The sequence below is a fragment of the Panicum virgatum genome, chromosome 6K, assembly GCF_016808335.1.
Source record: "Panicum virgatum strain AP13 chromosome 6K, P.virgatum_v5, whole genome shotgun sequence".
Classification (NCBI taxonomy): Eukaryota; Viridiplantae; Streptophyta; class Magnoliopsida; order Poales; family Poaceae; genus Panicum; species Panicum virgatum.
The window spans coordinates 3,529,413-3,548,576 of record NC_053141.1 but is presented as its reverse complement, the minus strand read 5'-3'; the positions used below and the strand labels follow the sequence as shown (position 1 = coordinate 3,548,576).

Below are 19,164 nucleotides of genomic sequence, written 5' to 3'. Positions count from 1 at the left end.
TGGCGGGTTTTATTGGAATCAATAAGCAGCATGGAAATATGATATTTTCTCTAGGTAAAATTTTCATTAGTACATGAATACATAAAAACAATATATTAGGGTGAATGGTTGTAGAATGAGGCCCAGCAAAGGCCATGCAGCTTCAGTGAGTTTGCCGCGGTAGGAGGACCGTCTTGCATTGCGTTCTTGAATTTTGGATTAGATTGAATCTTTTTGGATGATGTGGAGTTGGATTGGACAGAACTGGATGTTAGAGACTACCTGTTAGGATTCGATTCGATGGATTCTTAATTTTAGTTGGACTTAATTTGATTCTACCGATTGGATTTTGGATATCAATCCAATCCCAGGAGTATATCAGGGTAAATTCCTTCGTTAAAGGGTAAATATGATATAAGAGTAAATGATATTTCCTCTGGGTAAATTGTTCATTAGTACATGAATACATAAAAATAATATATCACGATAACTTCCTTAGTTAAAGGGTAAATATGATATTGGGGTAAACAGATTATTCATTAGGGTAAATAGGTTGTGACTTGCACTCAATATCTAAAGCTTAAGTTCCATAGCCCATGGAACTTGCATCATTTATTTATTTTTATTTCCAATTAGCAGCATAGTTCTCATCCAACCACACAATCAGCTTTGTGATTCGTAACATAATGTGTTTGTTACCGGAGAAGATATAACACAACAATGTGTGAAGACATGTTTCTTTCTATCTTCATAACATGCCTTAAACAGGATGAGTGTTTATCCAAACCAAGCTGTGTTGGTTACAACTTCATTATGTATCCAAGTATTACGGTACTTAAATAATACCTATAACTTTTGATTCTTTTACCTTCCACTCATCAATTTTTCTCATTAATGTTTCTTATATTGTTAAAATCATAGGCGTCTCTGCATCCTCCATCATGTCGCCTTAAAATTTTTGATGAAAAAGCTCTGGTCAAGTCCCTTGTAGATTTGTACGAGGCAATGGATATTTGAAATGCCCATCATGTAAGTGCAAACTTTCAACTTGTACTATCTGAAAGCTTATGTTAAATATTTGATTTTGACTCCTTTCTATAATTTGGTCATACGCGGATATTTCTACCACTGCTCTGTAGTACTCATTAGACATTATGGGCATGTTTGGAGCACTCTACTCCAAAAATATCAGCTCCACTCCACAAACTCCACTCCACCTTCCAGCTCCACTCCAACAATTTTTCCCCATCAAATTTGGCTGCACTCCACTCTACCAATTTTGTGGGCCCATATCGTCATAGACACCCAGCCCTCCTTCCTCCTCTGTGCATGCTGCAACTTGCTCCTCAGGCATGGCGTCGCCGCTACCGCCTTTGCCGGGGCCAGCGCCGTGACCGGCACAGGCGCAGGTGGCTCGCTCGGCCCCGGACTCCCCGGCCGCAGCGCCCTGCCCGGCGATCTGGCCGCCGGCGAGGGGAGCGGAAGGAGGCCCTGCTCTATCTCCTCTGTCCTCATGGCCTCCGGCATCATCGAGAGCCTCTGCAGCGTGCTGGCGCCGTCCTCCTAAACCGACAAGGCCCTCGCCATGCTGCTGAACCTGGCGCTCACCCGTGTGGGCAAGATGGAGATCGCGGCCACCGCAGCGATGGGGGGCGCCATCGTGCTCATCCTGGACAACAGCGAGCCTGTACATGATCTGCAGCGGTGACGAGGGCAGCATCCAGACGGTGCTCCAGGAGGGTGTGATCCCGGCGCCGGTGTCTGTGACGGCCAACGGCACGGCCCGGGCCTCGCCGGCTGGAGTTGGTGAAGGAGACAACCCAATTTGGGGGTTTTCTATAGGGCCGATTTCGGATGCAATTGAGACACTGGGGAACTCGTGTGGGGTGTGGGGGTTCAATTTTGGAGTTTAATTGGGCCAATGGAGGTTCATGGCGACCGTGGCCGGCGGCCATGGCGGCGCCATGGCAGCGCATGCATAGGGGTACGGCCGACAGGATGGGATCTCGCAGAACCGGCAACGGGATCTCGTGGAGGCGGCGGCGGAGAAGGACCGGTCGGCGGCGGCGGCGTGGAGATCGGTGGGCGGCGTGGGAGGCCGAGTTCTCGGGGGGAAAGGGGCGGCGTGGGAGACGACGGACGGAGACTTTTCTTTTTTTCGGGTGCGAACCGAAACGGTCTAATAGTGGCAGGTGGGTAATAACACGCAACTCCACCAGCTACAGTTTTTTTTTAAGCACCTCTTAAGTGGAGTGGAGCTAATATTTGGTGGAGTGGAGTGGAGCTAGATTGGAGTGTTTGGGTATTTTTTCCTGGAATTGAGTCATTTTTTGTGGAGTGGAGCTCTCCTAAACACCCCCTATATATCGTTAACTTTCGTCACAAACAAGTTGTTATCTTGGATTCCTTTGGAAAAAATGGAGGCAGACATTTAACCTACCACCGTTCATCCGTGGAAAAGATATTAAATTAAACAAGTTCCACAAGGCGTTATCTACCGTAACCAATAAAAGAATCACTGACTTTAGGTGTTACACTCCTTGCTTTCCTAGTGTTCCTTCCTAGATCACGGACAGTAATGATTGCTTATTCATATCATGGCATATGTGGAGCACTATAATGCTGACAAACGAGAGCTTGATTATACATTCCCGGTAATTTCTTAACACCCGTCTTATACATCTTAGATTCATTATTTGGTAATGATTTCATTATTTGGTAATGATGATTCTATATGTAACGCATGCCTCTGAACAATACAGGAATCCAATTTTGAGCTCAGGGTCAAGTTTCTTCATTACATGATATTCCATCTTACTTTGGCGTTCATCACCGTCAGACTCAACTTTTGGCGTTCATCAGTGACAATAACAGTTACAAGTTCTTGAGCAGCAAACTTTGCCTAATCAAGTTCAATAACGAACTGGGTTCCTCGCCAAAAAAAAAGGTTCAATTATTTGGTGAAAAACAGGGTGGAAGCTGACTAGCTGAGGACTGGGAGTTATGCAAACTGCCACAAGTAAACTACGGCCAGTGATGAGATTGGTGTTCTTATTTCTTTAGATGGACATGTCAAATGGGAAGTAATAATTTCATCATACAATAAAAGGAAGACGAACAACGTGAACAAACCGGCAGCACCAAAGACTATACAATCCAAATGCCTATCCTTATCTTTTTTTTTTAAAAAATGACACAAACAAACAAGTGCCTACCAAGATGGACTCTTGGACTCCCAGTTTAAAGATAAAAAGATGTGTTTCGACATGATTTCGACTGAGATATGTTTACCAAGTCGAGTAGTACTATTAGTTTTGACTTGCAAAAAAAAAAAAAAAATGGAGCCACTATTAGTTGTTTTGCTGCTGTGCTGCACGAGCAAGCGAAAAAAGATAGCCACCATTTGACACACTGCAGCTGAAACCATGAGTACTCTGCATCTGCTCGTCCTCATGCTCCTGCTCCATTCTGTGTGCACCCATGCATCTTCCTCCTTGCAGCAGCAGGAAGTGGCTGATGGTGATCGGAGAACCCTGCTGGCAGTCAAGCTGGAGCTCTCCGACCCCATGGGCTGGCTGAACTCGTGGAACAGCACGAGCTCCGATGTCTGCCGGTGGACCGGCGTGACATGCAGCAGCCGGCACCCCGGCAGGGTGGCGTCGCTGGACATGTCATTGAGACAGCTCTCAGGCATGATCTCTCCGGCGATCGGCAACCTCACGTTCCTGCGGGAGCTCAGCCTTGAATCCAACATGCTGGCTGGCGAGGTGCCACGCACCATCGGCCGGCTACGCCGCCTGCGCTTCCTTTCTCTGTTCAACAACTCCTTCCTTGGTGAGATCCCTCGAGAAATATGCAACTGTTCCAACCTCTTCCACCTCAACCTGGGGGTTAACCAACTGGAAGGTGAAATTCCTGCTGGGTTTGGACTGCTGTCTCAGCTTCAGATCCTCTTCATCCACTACAACAATTTAGTAGGGAGCATCCCACCATCATTTGGTAATCTCACCTTGCTTCAGACTCTTGATGTCCTTGAGAACAGACTGGTAGGGAGCATACCTGTCAGCCTTTCCCATTTAGATCATCTCACAGGCTTTGAGGTGGGCAGGAATAATCTCTCCGGCACAATTCCACCGCTGCTCTTCAACAAATCATCGCTTCAATATTTCGGAGTTGGATCAAACAAGCTGCATGGAAGCTTGCCAGCTGATGCAGGCGCTAACCTGCCAAGCCTCAAAAAGCTCTTGTTGACTAACAACCGGCTGTCCGGAACAATTCCTAGTTCACTTGGTAACGCCACCATGATCCAAGTGCTAGGTCTTTCAAGGAACAGGTTCCAAGGGAGGGTGGCACCAGAGATTGGGAAACTCTGCCCGTTTCAAGTCCAGATGGGTATAAATCAGCTCCAAGCAGAAGATGAACAGGGCTGGGAGTTCTTCACTCTATTCACAAACTGCACCCATCTTCAACTGATAGATCTACCCCTGAACAGGCTAGGTGGAGTCCTTCCTACTTCAATCACAAATTTTTCAACCCAGCTCCAATGGCTCAGCATCGCTGCCAATGGCATCTCTGGGGTGATCCCTTCAGGCCTAGGGAATCTTGTCAACCTTAGCAACCTAGACATGACTGAGAACAACCTGCATGGTGTAATTCCTGAAGATATTGCAGAACTTACAAATCTGCAAGTATTATTGCTTGGAGATAATCAATTATCAGGGAATATACCTTCCTCCTTCGGCAACCTCACACAGCTGCAATTGTTTTCCTTGTCAAACAATAGACTTAACGGCCACATTCCTAGAAGCCTTGGTAACCTGAAAAACCTACCTAATCTGGATTTGTCCTCCAATCTGCTCACAGGTTTCATCCCTCCTGAGATCTTTGGCCTTCCGTTACTGACAGATTTCCTACTGCTATCTGATAATTACTTATCCGGAGCTATCCCCCCACAAATTGGAAGCCTCAAACATGTCCAAACTCTCAATCTGTCAAAAAACAACCTTTCCGGAGAAATACCAGCTACAATCGGTGACTGTGCAGCTCTGGTGTTCCTTGGTTTGGCTGACAACTCCTTCACAGGCAGCATACCCAAGTCGCTTGGTAATCTGAGAGGCCTCACCACACTGAACCTCACAAGGAATGCTTTGTCAGGCAGCATACCGCAGGAGTTGGGAAACATCACTGGTTTACAGGAATTGTGTCTGGCACATAATAGTTTATCTGGAATGATTCCAGAAGTTCTTGAGAACATAAGAAAATTAGTTCAACTAGACCTCTCCTTTAATAATCTTGTTGGTGAGGTTCCATCACATGGGGTGTTTGCTAACATGACTGGATTCTCAATGGTTGGAAATGATGGGCTTTGTGGTGGCGTTCAAGGTCTAGAATTGCCTCCATGTCAGGATATGTCACATAAGAAGCGGCATCATGCACTGCTTAGGGTTTTTCTTCCCATTGTTGGCACTATTATATGCATAACTCTTCTCTTGTTTGTGCTCTTTCTGTTAAAGTGGAAAATAACACCTGAAAATACGAACACAGATAGCCTTGTTGGATTGACCTACAAGTATCCCAGAGTTTCCTACCACGAATTGTTTGAAGCTACTGATGGATTTGCACTCGCAAATCTGGTAGGTGCAGGAAAATATGGTTCTGTATACAAAGGAAGTCTGTCTCTTCCGGCAGTCAGGAATGCTGCTGTAGCTGTGAAAGTGTTCGCTCTTGAGCAATCTGGTACTTCAAGAAGTTTCTTGGCAGAATGTGAGGCATTGGCACGGGTGAAACATCGAAATTTGATCAATATCATTACCTGCTGCTCTAGTGTTGACACTAGAGGCAATGACTTCAAGGCACTAGTATTTGAGTTCATGCCCAACTACAGCCTGGATAGATGGCTGCATCAGCGAACAGATGAGCAGCAGCAGAAGTTAAATCTAATCCAACTCTTGAATATTGCAATTGATGTTGCAGATGCAATAGACTATCTTCACAACTATTGTTGGCCATCAGTTATCCATTGTGATTTGAAGCCTAACAACATCCTCCTAGACAGTGACTGGACTGCTTATGTCGCCGACTTTGGACTTTCAAAACTGATTGGTGAATCCATGAACATATCTGGCTCATATACTGGAAGCTCCATAGGGATAAGAGGAACTGTTGGATACGTTGCTCCAGGTAATTGCAATGTCCACCATACTCAATTCTTAACCCACTTAGTTTGTGCACTGATCAGAACTGAGAATTTAATCATCAAGATACTTGTCGCAGAATATGGAGCAGGAGGGCAAATATCCACTGCCGGTGATTCTTACAGCTTTGGGATTACCCTTCTGGAGATGTTCACAGGGAGAGCACCAACTGACGATATGTTCAGAGAAGGGTTGAGCTTACACTTGTTTGCTGAGATGGCATTGCCTGACAAGTTGACAGAAATAGTGGATACAGTGCTATTAGAGGTGCAGCCATGTGAACTCGCTGCAAAGGATGACAAACTACTGGCTTACTTAGCTTCGGTTGTCAGAGTCGGCATCTCGTGCTCAAAGCATATCCCGTCAGAACGGATGAGCATGAAAGATACAGCCATTGAGCTGCATAGAATCAGATATGCGGTAATGGAGCCCTCTATGTAGAATCGGACTTTTGATTCCCTATGTTCTCCTGGTCATGCTGTACTTTTCAGGCGGCAACTGAGGGCAATAGAAATTTCCTTGAGATGTAGTACAGGCCCCCACATACAACATGATAGCCATACAACAGCATGAATCTGTCAAGCAAAACGGGCACCATCAGATTTCATGTATGTAGTATTTATGTGGGACTTAATTAATAAAATAACCATACATGAAACAATCAATACGCCTCAGTCAAGGAATGGTGGACTGAGGTGGCAATCCAACAAAGTTTACCACACAAGGCTTTTCAATTCTTTCCTTGATAATGTCAGTGGTTTGGTAAATTTGAAAAGAGCACAATGCCAGGGTCTTCCAATGAAGGCACAGGTCAGCCGTTTCACTTCTAGCAAAGATCAAAGATGAAGTTGGGCATGGTGTATTGCCGGTGCAGAGCACCTTGCTGAGCTCCTAGCCCACCTGTAATTGTTTTTTAGCCTGAGGACATTGGTGTGCTTGGGTGGGAGGCTCCTCTGCTATTTTTCTTTTCTTTTTCTTAAGCTTAGGCCTTGTTACTTCTCCTATATTAATTAGTAAAACAGTATGTCTTGCCAGTTTACGTTAAAAAGATATATATGAAACAATCAGGTTCAGATGAAAATATAGACAGCCGTTTTCCTCTTGCTTCACATACAACACAGGGCCATAGGGGTGATGAGAAGTAAAAACTGTGCTATTCATACAGAGCAAAGCTACACCAAAGCACTCTTTCAGTCTTTTCTCTCAATTTGGCTTGAACGTAACACATTGTTGTAATTAATCGATCTCATTTAACATTGACTTCTAATTCCTATCAAAAAATTCCATGTACTTGAAACAAAAACTATTATTTGAATCTAATTGTACAAAATTAAATATTTTGATTTAAGTGCAGTGAAGTACACCATAACTCCATAAGTCCATAAACGGCTCACAAGTCGCAACCATGTTCTAATTATATTATAGCACCGATCAAAGTAGGGGGGCTAGCAGGCAGGCATGCTCATGCTGTCATGCACATTCCTGAGCATTGGTCCCTCGCAGGCAAAGCAGCGAACACCTGGTGCGCAAGCGCTGGTGACATGCCTAACGAGGTAGCAGACGAGCGGAGACAGTGGCATCGGGGTCAGGCAGGCGTGCGTACCTTGCAGAGCAAAGAGCAACCCGAGCGGACGCGCTGCGGTCGTTGAGGCGAGAGCGTGGCGAAGACGAAGGCGAACGTGGTCCCGGCGTATGCAGTGGCAGCTCGTCGAAGGTGAACGGCGACGACGCGCGCACTCCACGGGTGTCGCGCACGAGCTAATCCTCCGCGTCGAGGCCGGTGGATCTCCAGAAGAGCCGGGTCAGCCATCAGCGGCGTCGACGATGTCATGACACTTCGCGCCCGGCGAGCAGGAAGCTCGTGGTGACCACGCCCCCGGCATCCCCGGAGCCTCTCGTCGCTCGCGGTCGCGGCGAAGTGCGCGACAGCCTACAGGACATGGGAAGTCGTCCCAGACTGGCAGGCCGGCGCGGCGGCGCTCCGGCGAGCGACGGCGCACCGCGAAAGCGGCGCCGCGGCCACGAGCAGGGGTGGACGGTAGACGAAACGCCGACCAGGGGTGGAATACCGTCCACCCTTGGGTCCCTGCTAGCCGTTGGATGGAGCACGCACGGTCCAGATCAGGCGAGATACGAACGGGCAGGGACTTTGGGTCGTCGTCCTCAGTCGTCTGGCTGGCAGCGCGCCGGAGCTGGGTGACCGCGCGGTGGCGCGGCGGTGCTCGAGCTCGGCGTCGGCGGCGAGTGTCCGCCTGCCAATGCCAACAGCGCCCGAGACGTCGCCCGATTAGCTCTGGCTTCGGCAGACCGCAGAGATGCGCGCGGTCGCCAGCTCGAAAGTCGAACCACGTCGCCAACTTTGCCGGCGCCCAGCTGCCTCTCCTGCTCCATGTTTGCAACGCAGGGCCCGGTGAGCGATGGCATCCATCCAGGACCGCTTTTGGGCTCACCGGCCGTTTCATCACCTGCCGACGGGTCAGCTCTCCGGCAGGATCAGATCATCGGAGCCCGGAGGCTCTCTCGCTCGCGGTCGCGGAAAGGTGCGAAAGGATGCTGGAAGTCGTCCCAGACCTGAACGGCGAGGCGGCGCTCCGGCGAGCCATGGCATGCAGCGGAGGCGGCGTCGCGGCCGCGACGAGAGATGGACGGCGCCGACCGGGGGTGGACGGTAAATGAAATACCGTCCACCCAGGATCCCTGATAGCCGTTGGATCGAGCATGTGTGTTCCAGATAGGGGGCGCGGATCGCCCGCCTAGGCGGGACTCGGTCGTCGCCCTTGGTCATTTGGCTGGCGCGGGAGCTCTATGGTGCCACGCAGGGAGACCGCTGAACGGCGCGGCGGCGGTGCTCAGACTCGATGCGAAATGTTTGACGACCTCGACGACGGCGCGGCGGCGGTGCTCGAGCTTGAGCTTCTCAGTCGTACGGAACGGGTCGAGGGCATGCCGCTGCAGCCGATGTGGAATAGCCGAACAGGCGGCGTCGATCTTCCCGAGCAACGGTGTCGCTGATGCCTCTGCCGTGTGCGAACCCAATCGATCCCGACGCAACGTCGCCGTCCCGAGACGGCGCAAGCGGCGGCGCGAGTCCGTCTGCCCCCAGCACGCCTCCATGCCGAGGCGGCTCTCGCGCGCAGCGCTTCTCGCTGCCTGCGCGGCGGCGGTGGTCGAGCTCGGTGGCGACTGACCGCCGGTCGACAGCGCGATAGACTGGGGGGGAAAAATTAGATGGACTCGCCCGGTTAGCTGTGGGCAAAAGCGCAAAGCGTCCGTCGCCAGCTCGAACCACGTCGTCAACTTGGGATTGAGATCAGTCAACTGTAGTCGGTCACTGCAGGAACTGATTCCTCAACTTGGCCGGCGCCCAAGCTGCCTCTGCTCCAAGTCCAAGTTTGCAACGCATGGCCCGATGAGCGATGGATCCAGAGCGAGCGAGGCAGGCAGGCCTGAGTGCTACACTGTTTCGCATGTCCGTTCCAGTTCAGAGTTCAAATTGGCTATGCATTCCAGCCAAGACACTGCCATTTTTATTAGAAATTAAATAGAACCATGCTTATCGCTGCCAATTTGTGGCGAGGGCGATGATGGATGTGGTACCACGGCCGGATGTGAACACTTGCTGCGAGACTTTATATCAGGCCAGGACCATTCAGTTAAACGGCAACTGCGACTGCATGCAAGCAGCCGGATATGCAGAGGTAGGCAGCAGGCCAGTGTTTAGTCGGAGTGTCATGATGGACACTTGTCCTTTTTCATACCAAAGTGCCGTCAAAACACAATAGCATGCCTCATGTTCTTTGGCAAAAGAAAGAGACTCACATGATAGTTTGAGAAAGCAAAGAGTCGGCATGATCACTATCGGAAAATCTAAATTTGCCATGTGTTTCATTGTTTACCATGTACTTTCTATCGGGCACACGGCAAAGAGCTACTTTGTCGTGTGCTGCAACAAAAACACCCGTCTTAAAAAAAACACACGGCAAATCCATGCTTTTGCCGTGTGCTTTTTTTGGCACACGGTAAAACCATGCTTTGCCGTGTGCCTTTTCTTTGGCACACGGCAAAGTCAATAGTTTGCCGTGTGTCAAAAATAAGCACACGGCAAAGTCAATAGTTTGCCGTGTGTCAAAAATAAGCACACGGCAAAGCATGAATTTGCCGTATATTTTTTTTGACACACAGCAAAATAATAATTTTTTTCTCCTTCGAACTCAAAACTTTTTCTACTCCCTACATATAACTTGTGGTACTTGATATTAAAATTTGGTACATTTTTGTGTTTGTTTGCTATATAATAATTTCATTTCAAGCAATTTTTTAAATTAAGTCAAATTGGAACCGCAAGTGAATCAAAGTCTAGAATAAAATGAGTGGAAAATGATAGATATTCATGCTATTTAACCCAGTTTGAGACTAGACCCATCAAATGAAAAAAATATCGAACATATTGTCCATGAAACATAATCACGAACGTGTGTCTGAATTATTTAAAAATTTTAAAAAAAATACATGAAGTCTGAAAATCAAGAGATTTGTTGTGATGTGATAGTGTCACACCCGGTTTTAAGGACAAAACCTAATGCAAAGCTATATGTATGCCAGGATCAAGTTTCATACATATAGAGACATTATAAGTGAATAATCAGCAACAATATCACGTAATAACAATAATTAAAAGATTATCAGAGTTATACAACTTATTCTGGAAACGATGGCTTCAAACTTCACAGGCAACCGACTGGGGGTTGCGTATGCCTAGAACTCAGCATCATTTCAAAAGACTTCACAACAACTTTTCCTTCTGAGCAGCAGTAAGCAAGGGTGAGTACACTTATGGTTGGTACTCAGCAAGGCCACAAGAAATAACCAAAATATGATTTAAATCCATCTTTAAGTTTATTAATCATGTGAGGGTCCAAGCCGCTCTTGACCGTGAGCACGGCTAAACGGTTAGTTTTAACTCTGCAGAGGTTGTACACTTTCACCACAATTCGCGTAAAAGTTCTGAAGAACTTTAAACCCAACCACGCAATGTGCTAGCTAGGCACAATACCACACTTCCGAGGTGTGATTGTATAGGGACGCTACGAGGCCTTTACAAAGAATCCCTATATGTATGTGTTGGTCCCTGCCGTGCGGTCCCTCAGAAGACACAGCTTCCTTCACCCGCTCCACAACACAAACTCATAACCACCAAGCGGAACAACCCCAACACAACATATAGTTCATCTAATTACTTAGCCAAGACCAGAGCCCATTAGTATTGTGGTTGTACTATTTTCTTGGGTGGTTCTCCATGTTCCAATTAAATCACAGTACTCTTGTAAATAAAGCATAGGTAGAAGTATGGTTAGGGTCACTTGCCTTTCTCCAACGAAAAGCTACTTTTACTGCTCTTCAGCTCTGGCTCACTTGGAAATCTTGATTCTTCAATCTTCGAACAATGATCCTTCTACTCGGAACAATCATCGGGCAAACATACAAAGCAAACAACAAGATACATCTAAGAACAATACACCAAAACAAAGAAAGGGTTTAAAAGAACGCACTAAAGGATAGGGCTCGCTGCTATGGTTATGAGAGCGCAAGAAACACAGAAAACGGAGAAAGGGTTGAAAAGAAACAACTATCGGAGGATTTACATTATAAAAGAAAAAAAAACTATGAGCTTCATTTGTTTTAGTTAGAAACCACATGTAAAGATATTTAAAGAAATATCCTTAATTATAATTAACTCACGTTATACTTTTATTTGCAAAGGCGAAGTAGAACTTAGTCCAAATTTTATATGTGATTGTCTATGTATAAATTATACTAATGAAACAATTAATTAGAAAGAAACATGCGAGAGCATCTAAACGCACAGCTTTATATGACTCATGTGAACTAACCAAATTAAATTACAAACACATTTGAGTTAATATTAATCAAGTTAACATTAATTATTAAAACCGGATAAACATCTAATTAGCTTTTAAATTAGGAAAACTAGATGAGAGAACATTAATCAAATTAAATCTATATTTAATTTAAAAACAAGAACTATGGCAAAACAATGTTACTAAATTATAAACTACAGCTCATCCTAAAATGAAGCTAACGGAGCCATAGTGGATCTAAACCGAAATAAAACCAAAACATATTACAAAACCGTGGCAAATTTGTAATTACCTCGTCTTCATCCTTAGCTCCCGTACGAACACAGCCATGGGAGACGGGGGTTCTGTGCTCCAAAATTCCGACTGATTCCTTGCATGAGGAACTCGAGTGAGTGGGGGGTAACGGAGAGGAGGCAATGTAGATTCTATTTGATGGTTTACCAGCGTTGGGGAGCACAGCTTTGGCCAGAAGCTCGCGGCGTGCAGTCTGCTCCGTCCCAGCGAGCTCCTGCTCATGGTTCATGGGCACACGGGGACAGGGGAGTCAAAGAGCGGTAGAGCTGGGCTCGTAGCACTGAGACGAAGTGAGACATGCAGCCTCAGGCACTTGCGATCTCGATGGGGGCGTGGTACCCGGCATGCTCGCCCAGTGCAGGCAGCGACGGCGCTGTGCGAGGAGCGAGGCGGCGCTGCAGGGGGGCAAGGCGCAGCGAGTCGAGCAGATGGGGTCGCATGCAGCAGGGTGCTCCCGCACGGCAGGAGGGCGCGCCGTAGGGGGAGGGTCGCAGGGAGCCACGGCCCACGACGCGCGGGCGTCGTTAGTCTGTCCGTGACCAGCGAACAGAACGGCGAACGTGACGAGGGGAAGTGCGCAGGAGTGCAGAGGCGATGGGGGAGGGCGAGCAGCGATCCCGGGCGGCGGTGGCGCTTAGGGACGAGCAGACCTGGGCGACGCAGGGCACGGAGGAACGCGCATAGGGGTGGAGGCGCGGCTGTAGGAGGGTCGGCGGTAGCAGGGGAGATGCGATGACCTAGGGCCGGCGGCGTTCCAGATGCACGGCGCAAGGAAATTAAGCAGGGGATTAGGAGGGGGAGGGGCGGTGCTTATATAGGGTGGTCGAGAGTTCTTGGCTTGCGCGTCAAGGGAAGAAGCGGGCCGGACTGCTGGTTTGGGCCGAAAAGATTTTTCCTATTTTTTTCTTTTTGCACAAAGATTCAACAAATTCGATTTGAATTTAAACTCCACGAATTTAAATTCAAATCAATCCACAAGCAATAAAACAATGCAAAGCTGCATGAATGCAAACAAACAACCTCATTTAGATTTAGAAAAACAACCAATTATTATTTATTTTTACTAAATTCTCTGTGAAGAAAAATAAATGCTGTGAAAATTTTAAAATTCTGAGAAAATTGTTGTTTTATTTTTAGTTTTAATCACATCCTGAAATCCAAAAATTTCAGGGTGTGACAGAACTACCCCCTTAAAAGGAATCACGTCCCGAGATTCACAAGGTTAGCAAGAGACAAAGGTTTAGGTGGGTACCATCCGACACATGTTAACTTTCTTCACGATCATTTGTTCTTACAATACATGCTCAAACATGCTTCTTTATTCTCTGCAACTCACATCAAATACTTCATGGTTACTCAGTCTAATTTCTACTTTAACCATCCATTCTTTCCTAAGCTTCGTTGGCCCATCCATCGATGAACTTCCATCGTACCTTGAGTAAGTGATTTGAATAGAGCTTGGTTGTTTCTTTCTGGCTTGGGGTCTTGTATCACCTCTCAAGTCTTCATGTACTTCTGTCTTGGAGTTAATTATCATTTTTTTCATTTTTTTTACACCAACTGGCAAGGTGCCCATCTTCTCCACACTTGAGACAGTATAGTCCAATATCATGGAATCTAGTCTTCTTACGCTTTGTTGGACATCCATTGGTATAGTGCCTTTCTTTACTACATATTGAACACATTCTCTTAGCATACTCATCCTAGCTTCATCGTTTTGCGGAACATCTGTTGGCATAGTGCCCTTTTCCACCACATTTATAGCATAGTACTCTTTTAATACGTCCATCTCGATTACCTTTATGCTGCATCTCCACTCTTGGTGGAATGGCTTGTGCACCAGGATTCTTCTTGATAGAGTTGTTATATGGAGGTTGAACCACTTCAGGTTGTAGTTGGTTGGAACTGGGTTGAACACTTCTATCTGCCAATGGTTGTGGTAACTCCATCTTCTCTTGGCTTGCTTTACCAATTTGTTTCTTGGACTGCTTGCTTCTTTTAGGCTGAAACTCTTTGAAAGAGATAGTCCAATCATCGAGGTTTATAGTCTGAGTACGGTCTTCATCTTGGGCAACTCTTTCTAGAACTGGATCTTGGGTAGATAACTTTCTCTTGATATCTGAATGATAACGTTGTCTTACTTCTGCTGTCATTAAGCTATCTTCTTGAAGACACAGACGACCATAATGCTCGCATCATTGACATGTTCCTGGAGTCTTACTAATCTCATGTTGTTCCTCTATCAGTGGCTTTGGTGCTTCATAGTTCCTCTTGCGCTTTTCATTGTTCCATGCTTCAGCAACTTGCCTCTTCACTGGTCCAGTGGGGACTTCTGTCTTGGTCATCTCCATGTTATTCGAGGATGTTGTTGTAGATTGCAACCTTCCTTGTAGGACACGAGCTTGCATAGCTAATAGCTTCTCTTTATCAAACGCTGGCAGACCGGTTGGGACTTGATTATCACTGCTAACAGGGTTGTGGCACCTACGAGAGGAGGCTTGCTCTGTAACATGCTGTTGGTTGTTGACCCTGATTGGAACCATTGCTTGTACTCCTTGAGTTTGTGCTAGAATGTTGATGTCTTCTTTCTCCTTTCTGCTGGGGCTCAACATCTGGTTGTGTGGTAGGGACAAGGTCAGTAGAGAGAAAGAAAAAGCGAGTATCAAGGTAACGTCCATATTATCATCTTCACAAACTCTTGGTGGTTGCAACTTAAATAAATCAAGGAGGAGGTGAGAAAGATATGGGGGTAACAGAAAGGAAAAGAGAGCATTCTTGTCTTCAGCCTCTTTCATTTGTCGATCATTGTAGATGAGTGTTGCCATAAACTTCCTTCTTGACATCCATTAAAGGATTAGGTAGAAAGACAGAGGATAACATGGAGGGGAGGTATAAAAGAAGAACCCATCTAGGCAACTGATGTCATTCCACAATACACCAACAATCATTACAAAGGAGCGAATCAGACAAGGTCATAAAAACAAACATCATCATGCAAACACTGAATTCCACCAGTCAACACAATCAAAGACGATGCTTAACGTTGTTAATAGGGCTTCAAGGGGTACTCCTAAGCATGGTTATATCTTCTAGCTTCGTTGTTGATGACACATGCCTCCTTCAACTTGTTCAGCGTTGACTTCACCTTTATGATTGTAGTGGCAGTGAGAGTGTAATAACTTTGCTCAGGCTTGATTCTATGGTAGTGCTCTGAATTCTTCATCCAATATGAACAGAATTATGAGCAGGTGGTATAGTATCCAATTAGCTCCCGTACGAACACAGCCATGGGAGACGGGGGTTCTGTGCTCCAAAATTCCGACTGATTCCTTGCATGAGGAACTCGAGTGAGTGGGGGGTAACGGAGAGGAGGCAATGTAGATTCTATTTGATGGTTTACCAGCGTTGGGGAGCACAGCTTTGGCCAGAAGCTCGCGGCGTGCAGTCTGCTCCGTCCCAGCGAGCTCCTGCCCATGGTTCATGGGCGCACGGGGACAGGGGAGTCAAAGAGCGGTAGGGCTGGGCTCGTAGCACTGAGACGAAGTGAGACATGCAGCCTCAGGCACTTGCGATCTCGATGGGGGCGTGGTACCCGGCATGCTCGCCCAGTGCAGGCAGCGACGGCGCTGTGCGAGGAGTGAGGCGGCGCTGCAGGGGGGCAAGGCGCAGCGAGTCGAGCAGATGGGGTCGCATGCAGCAGGGTGCTCCCGCACGGCAGGAGGGCGCGCCGTAGGGGGAGGGTCGCAGGGAGCCACGGCCCACGATGCGCGGGCGTCGTTAGTCTGTCCGTGACCAGCGAACAGAACGGCGAACGTGACGAGGGGACGTGCGCAGGAGTGCAGAGGCGATGGGGGAGGGCGAGCAGCGATCCCGGGCGGCGGTGGCGCTTAGGGACGAGCAGACCTGGGCGACGCAGGGCACGGAGGAACGCGCATAGGGGTGGAGGCGCGGCTGTAGGAGGGTCGGCGGTAGCAGGGGAGATGCGATGACCTAGGGCCGGCGGCGTTCCAGATGCACGGCGCAAGGAAATTAAGCAGGGGATTAGGAGGGGGAGGGGCGGTGCTTATATAGGGTGGTCGAGAGTTCTTGGCTTGCGCGTCAAGGGAAGAAGCGGGCCGGACTGCTGGTTTGGGCCGAAAAGATTTTTCCTATTTTTTTCTTTTTGCACAAAGATTCAACAAATTCGATTTGAATTTAAACTCCACGAATTTAAATTCAAATCAATCCACAAGCAATAAAACAATGCAAAGCTGCATGAATGCAAACAAACAACCTCATTTAGATTTAGAAAAACAACCAATTATTATTTTTTTACTAAATTCTCTGTGAAGAAAAATAAATGTTGTGAAAATTTTAAAATTATGAGAAAATTGTTGTTTTATTTTTAGTTTTAATCACATCCTGAAATCCAAAAATTTCAGGGTGTGACAGATAGTATCACACGTGGATGCTATGATAAAAAGTTGAGAAGATTTCACACACTTTATCATGATGATGTTTACAAAATTGAAGTACCTCACAAGAAGTATATGTGTGATTGTATATGAGAGAGTTAGTGATTGTATTTTTTGAATACAAACTTTTTTATATGATCTCATATGCCAAAAAAGTTTATACCAAAGTCATGCAGCTCGATCAAATCTAAAACTTTGTAGTTGTCAACTTTTGTATTTGAGATTGTTTAATATTCTAAAATATTATTATAAGTCATCTAATTTGAAATCATAAACTTTAAAGTATTCAAATGACCTCAGATGTAAATAAGTTCTGTGCCAAAATTGTACAACTCAACAAAATATAAATGCTTATAGTTGAAAATATTTTTATTTGAGATTGTTTAGTACTTCAAAAGTATGTTATAAGCAATCTGATTTCAAATTTTAAAATTTTAAAAATTTCAAATAGCCTCGGATGTAAATAAGTTCTATACCAAAGCTGTAGTGGTCATTGAGATCTAAAACTTTTTAGTTGACCACTTTTTCATTTGAGCTCATTTATCTATCAAAAAATATAATATAAGTCCACCAAAGACACACAACCCGCCACGTCAGCAATCCAGGTTTTGAAACGAAGCTTTCCTATTGGCTGAGCTCCTTCCCCCTTGGATCCATCCCCACCAGGCCTCTATCCTCCTTCTCTCTCTCACGCGGATAAGGCCGCATGGGGCTTCAGGCCCCTTTTTTTTCACATCTGGCGCACGCAGGCTTCAGGTCGCGGCGGCGCGGTCTCTAGAGCCGGCGGGGGCGTCCGGCGCAGCTGGCCGGCCGGCCGGAAGGCAGCGACCGGGGCGCAGGGCGGCAGGCTCAGCTCCGGCCGGCAAGGGTCCGCCCTGCAGCGGTGGCCGGCGCACCCCGGCATGCGCGCACGAGCTGGTGGCAGGCCGGACAGGGAGACGACGACGAGGGCGCGAGCTCAGCTCCGGCGATGGCCGGCGCTCCACCAGCCGGCGCGCCCTAGGCATGCGCGGGCCGCCCCTCTCCACGTCGTCGGCCACCTCAGAACCACTCCCCGGCGGCAGCGGTGGCAGGCCGGACGGGGAGACGATGACGAGGGCGCGACAGTCAGCCCGGGCCGCCCCTCTCCACGCCGTCGGCCACCTCGGACCGACTCCCCTGCGGCAGCGGCGGCCGCACCTCCGGCCGTACGCAAAGGCCGGCGTTGGGTCTGCGTCCCACGCATGGTGGACCTACGCCTGCGTGGTGGGGCCCGGTGGTGGGCCCCAGCAGCGGGGCACGAATTTTTTTTATGTTTTTTAAATTTTTTTGCCGTGGGTGAGAGGTGCACACGGAGAACTCTTGTGGTCGTGTGCCTGATAAAAAACACATAAAATAAAAGTTATTTACTGTGTGGTTTTTGTCGTGTGTTATATACGGTAAAATTTTTGCCATGAGTAAAATGAACTTTACCGTGTGCAACAGTAACACTGCAAAATTCCTGTCTCCCGTAGTGGATACAGTACATATGTACTATTGTGTTTAGAGATTTTCTCCCTAGAAATATATCTAGGGGTGGTAAAGGGTCTCAAAATTTAGTCTAGATAATTTATGTACTATTGTGTTTAGAGATTTTCTCCCTAGAAATATATCTAGGGGTGGTAAAGGGTCTCAAAATTTAGTCTAGATAATTTAAGAGTTGGATCTAAAAGAGGCCGGATTTTTATCAACATTTGCTCCTAATCTAATTAACACACTAGAGAGGGGGGGGGGTGTTAGGTAGGTTTAGTTTTTGAGGACCTAACCGACAAGATTCTTTCTGAACTCTGAAGGTGACAAGATATAATATGTGTTTGTGGATAGATAGGAGATTATCATTGCGTTCGGCTGGTCTCCAACCCTCCAGCCCTACAGTATTTCTCTCTCACATCACTCCAGCTCCAGCCACCAGCCAAGTAATAGTATTTTTCTCTCACATCACTCCAGCTCCTGCCTGCCGAACACGGTGAATGTGTTCCATTCGTGACACAACACACTGTAAAAGTGTGCATTTAATATTCCTCCTCTCTTTCTACTCAAAGTGGTGGGGCCTCTATCCAGAGAGAGACGGCGCGGGGCGAGGTAGCCACTGCCTGGATCTGGCGTTGGGTTGGGGGAGAGGCGTGAGGGGTCGGAGCGCTGGGTTGGGGGAGTACGGCGGGTGCGGTCCGCCGATGCAGCGGAGATAGATGGCCAGGCTGAGGGCTCGCTGGTGCCGGACCCCTCATGCCACGAGGGATGGTCGGGGCGGAGAGGGAGACAACCGAGAGCAGGGGAGGAGAGAGCTGGGGGAGAAAATGAGGAGAGCAGGAGAGAGCCGGGGAAAAGGGGGGAAGAAAAATAGAG

General features: G+C 47.4%; 1 protein-coding gene across 1 annotated transcript; it reads left to right on the top strand.

Moving 5' to 3' along the window:
• The first annotated feature begins 3,328 nt into the window (after positions 1–3,328).
• On the top strand, positions 3,329–7,454 carry LOC120711282 (receptor kinase-like protein Xa21). The gene is made up of 2 exons (XM_039996747.1): positions 3,329–6,159; positions 6,253–7,454. Exons 1-2 carry the CDS (start codon positions 3,405–3,407, stop codon positions 6,612–6,614), a joined length of 3,117 nt encoding a protein of 1,038 aa, XP_039852681.1. The 5' UTR covers positions 3,329–3,404; the 3' UTR covers positions 6,615–7,454.
• The last annotated feature ends 11,710 nt before the right edge of the window (positions 7,455–19,164 follow it).

Bases quoted from the DNA above. Each gene is read 5' to 3' on its own strand.
- LOC120711282 (XM_039996747.1), top strand. From the start codon at position 3,405: ATGAGTACTCTGCATCTGCTCGTCCTCATGCTCCTGCTCCATTCTGTG. The intron at 6,160-6,252 runs GTAATTGCAATG...TACTTGTCGCAG, and splicing joins TGTTGGATACGTTGCTCCAG to AATATGGAGCAGGAGGGCAA.